General features: G+C 67.3%; 1 protein-coding gene across 1 annotated transcript in view; it reads right to left on the minus strand.

Moving 5' to 3' along the window:
- Window positions 1-1,229, minus strand: part of MNEG_7899 (hypothetical protein) — a gene marked incomplete at both ends in the record, with an annotated part of 4,804 nt that overhangs the window by 1,964 nt on the left and 1,611 nt on the right. Inside the window, 3 exons of the mRNA XM_014043629.1 lie at window positions 314-392; window positions 629-764; window positions 1,043-1,193. Of these exons, the coding sequence (XP_013899083.1) occupies window positions 314-392; window positions 629-764; window positions 1,043-1,193 (366 nt within the window). The remainder of the gene's footprint in view (window positions 1-313; window positions 393-628; window positions 765-1,042; window positions 1,194-1,229) is intronic.

The raw sequence follows: 1,229 nt of genomic DNA on the forward strand, positions 1-1,229 counted from the left end.
GGGGTGTCGGGGTCGGGCGTGTCTGCCTGCAGCGGCCCGTTTCGCAGCTAGGGCTGGTAGCAATGCGCCACCGGCACGCCGGCGGCAGAGATGTTGACGTGAAACAGTATCGAAGATGCACATGCACCGTTGTGCCGCGTGCAGCCTGTGCTGCAGCGCACGCAGCTGCACACGCCCGCTGTGTGACCAAGGCAGGAGGGGGCAGCGCAGAGGTGGACGGTGGGTCTCCGGCAACCGGCCACTGCAATAGGCTGCAAGTTGGATTTCCATCTCTGCCGCTCCGCGGGTCATAGCCGCGCGCCGCCGTGCGCACCATGAGGCCAGCATGGCATCGATGAGCTCGTCCTTGGTGCCGAATGAGTAGTGCAGCATCGTCCGCACGCTGGGCCACACTGTGCGGCGGGGCGACGTCGCAACGAGGGGAGGGGGGCGCTCCAGGGGCCGCAGACGAGGGCGGGCGTCGGCCTATTGGGCCGCCAGGGCGAACGGCCCCAAAATTGCAGGCCATGCAGGCTCTGTATCGACCCTCGCAGCTCCCTGCTTCCTCAAATGCATATGTTTGATTTGTGCAGGGGAAGAAGCGCCCCCCGCTGACCGCCTTTGCGGGGCCGCCTGACAGCGCGCGCACCCTGCGTGACGGCCAGGAAGGTGGTGCCGTTGTTCGAGGCACCGGCGCAGGGCGGCAGGTGCGTCTGGAGGTACGACCGCAGCGCGGGGCCCAGGCGGCCCTTGATGCCGTGCTGCCGCACATCAACGGCGAAATTCTGGTGGGGGAAACAGGTGCCCAGCCGGGTGGATGGGACGGCAGGTCTTAGCGTCAGCCGTGCCCCTCACATGGGATCACAAATCCTGATGCATTCGCGAGAGCTGTTGCGAGCACGGTGCCGGTGCTGCTGCCTCTTAGCAAAAGTGCGACGATTGCAGTTGACTGCTGCCGCTTTCTGCCTCCACTCCCTCCCTTCCAGGACTCCGCCTGCGTGACGGCCTGCCGCCTCCTCGACTTCCGCAAACACCGGCCCTTGCCGCAGCGCGACGTGCCCACCAGTGTTGACAGCAGCACGTCTCGTGCGTCGAAGCCGCACTTGAGCAGCACCGCCCCCAGGCTGCCGCTGGAGGCGCCGCTGACCCTGGTGCTGGGGTCGACCAGGCCCAGGTCCAGCAGCACCTCGCCCACGCCAAGGAAGTAGGCGTAGCTGGGGGCGCCGCGGGGGGTGGGTTTGCGGGTGAGG

The sequence above is a fragment of the Monoraphidium neglectum genome (assembly GCF_000611645.1).
Source record: "Monoraphidium neglectum strain SAG 48.87 unplaced genomic scaffold scaffold01443, whole genome shotgun sequence".
In the NCBI taxonomy this organism is placed as follows: Eukaryota; Viridiplantae; Chlorophyta; class Chlorophyceae; order Sphaeropleales; family Selenastraceae; genus Monoraphidium; species Monoraphidium neglectum.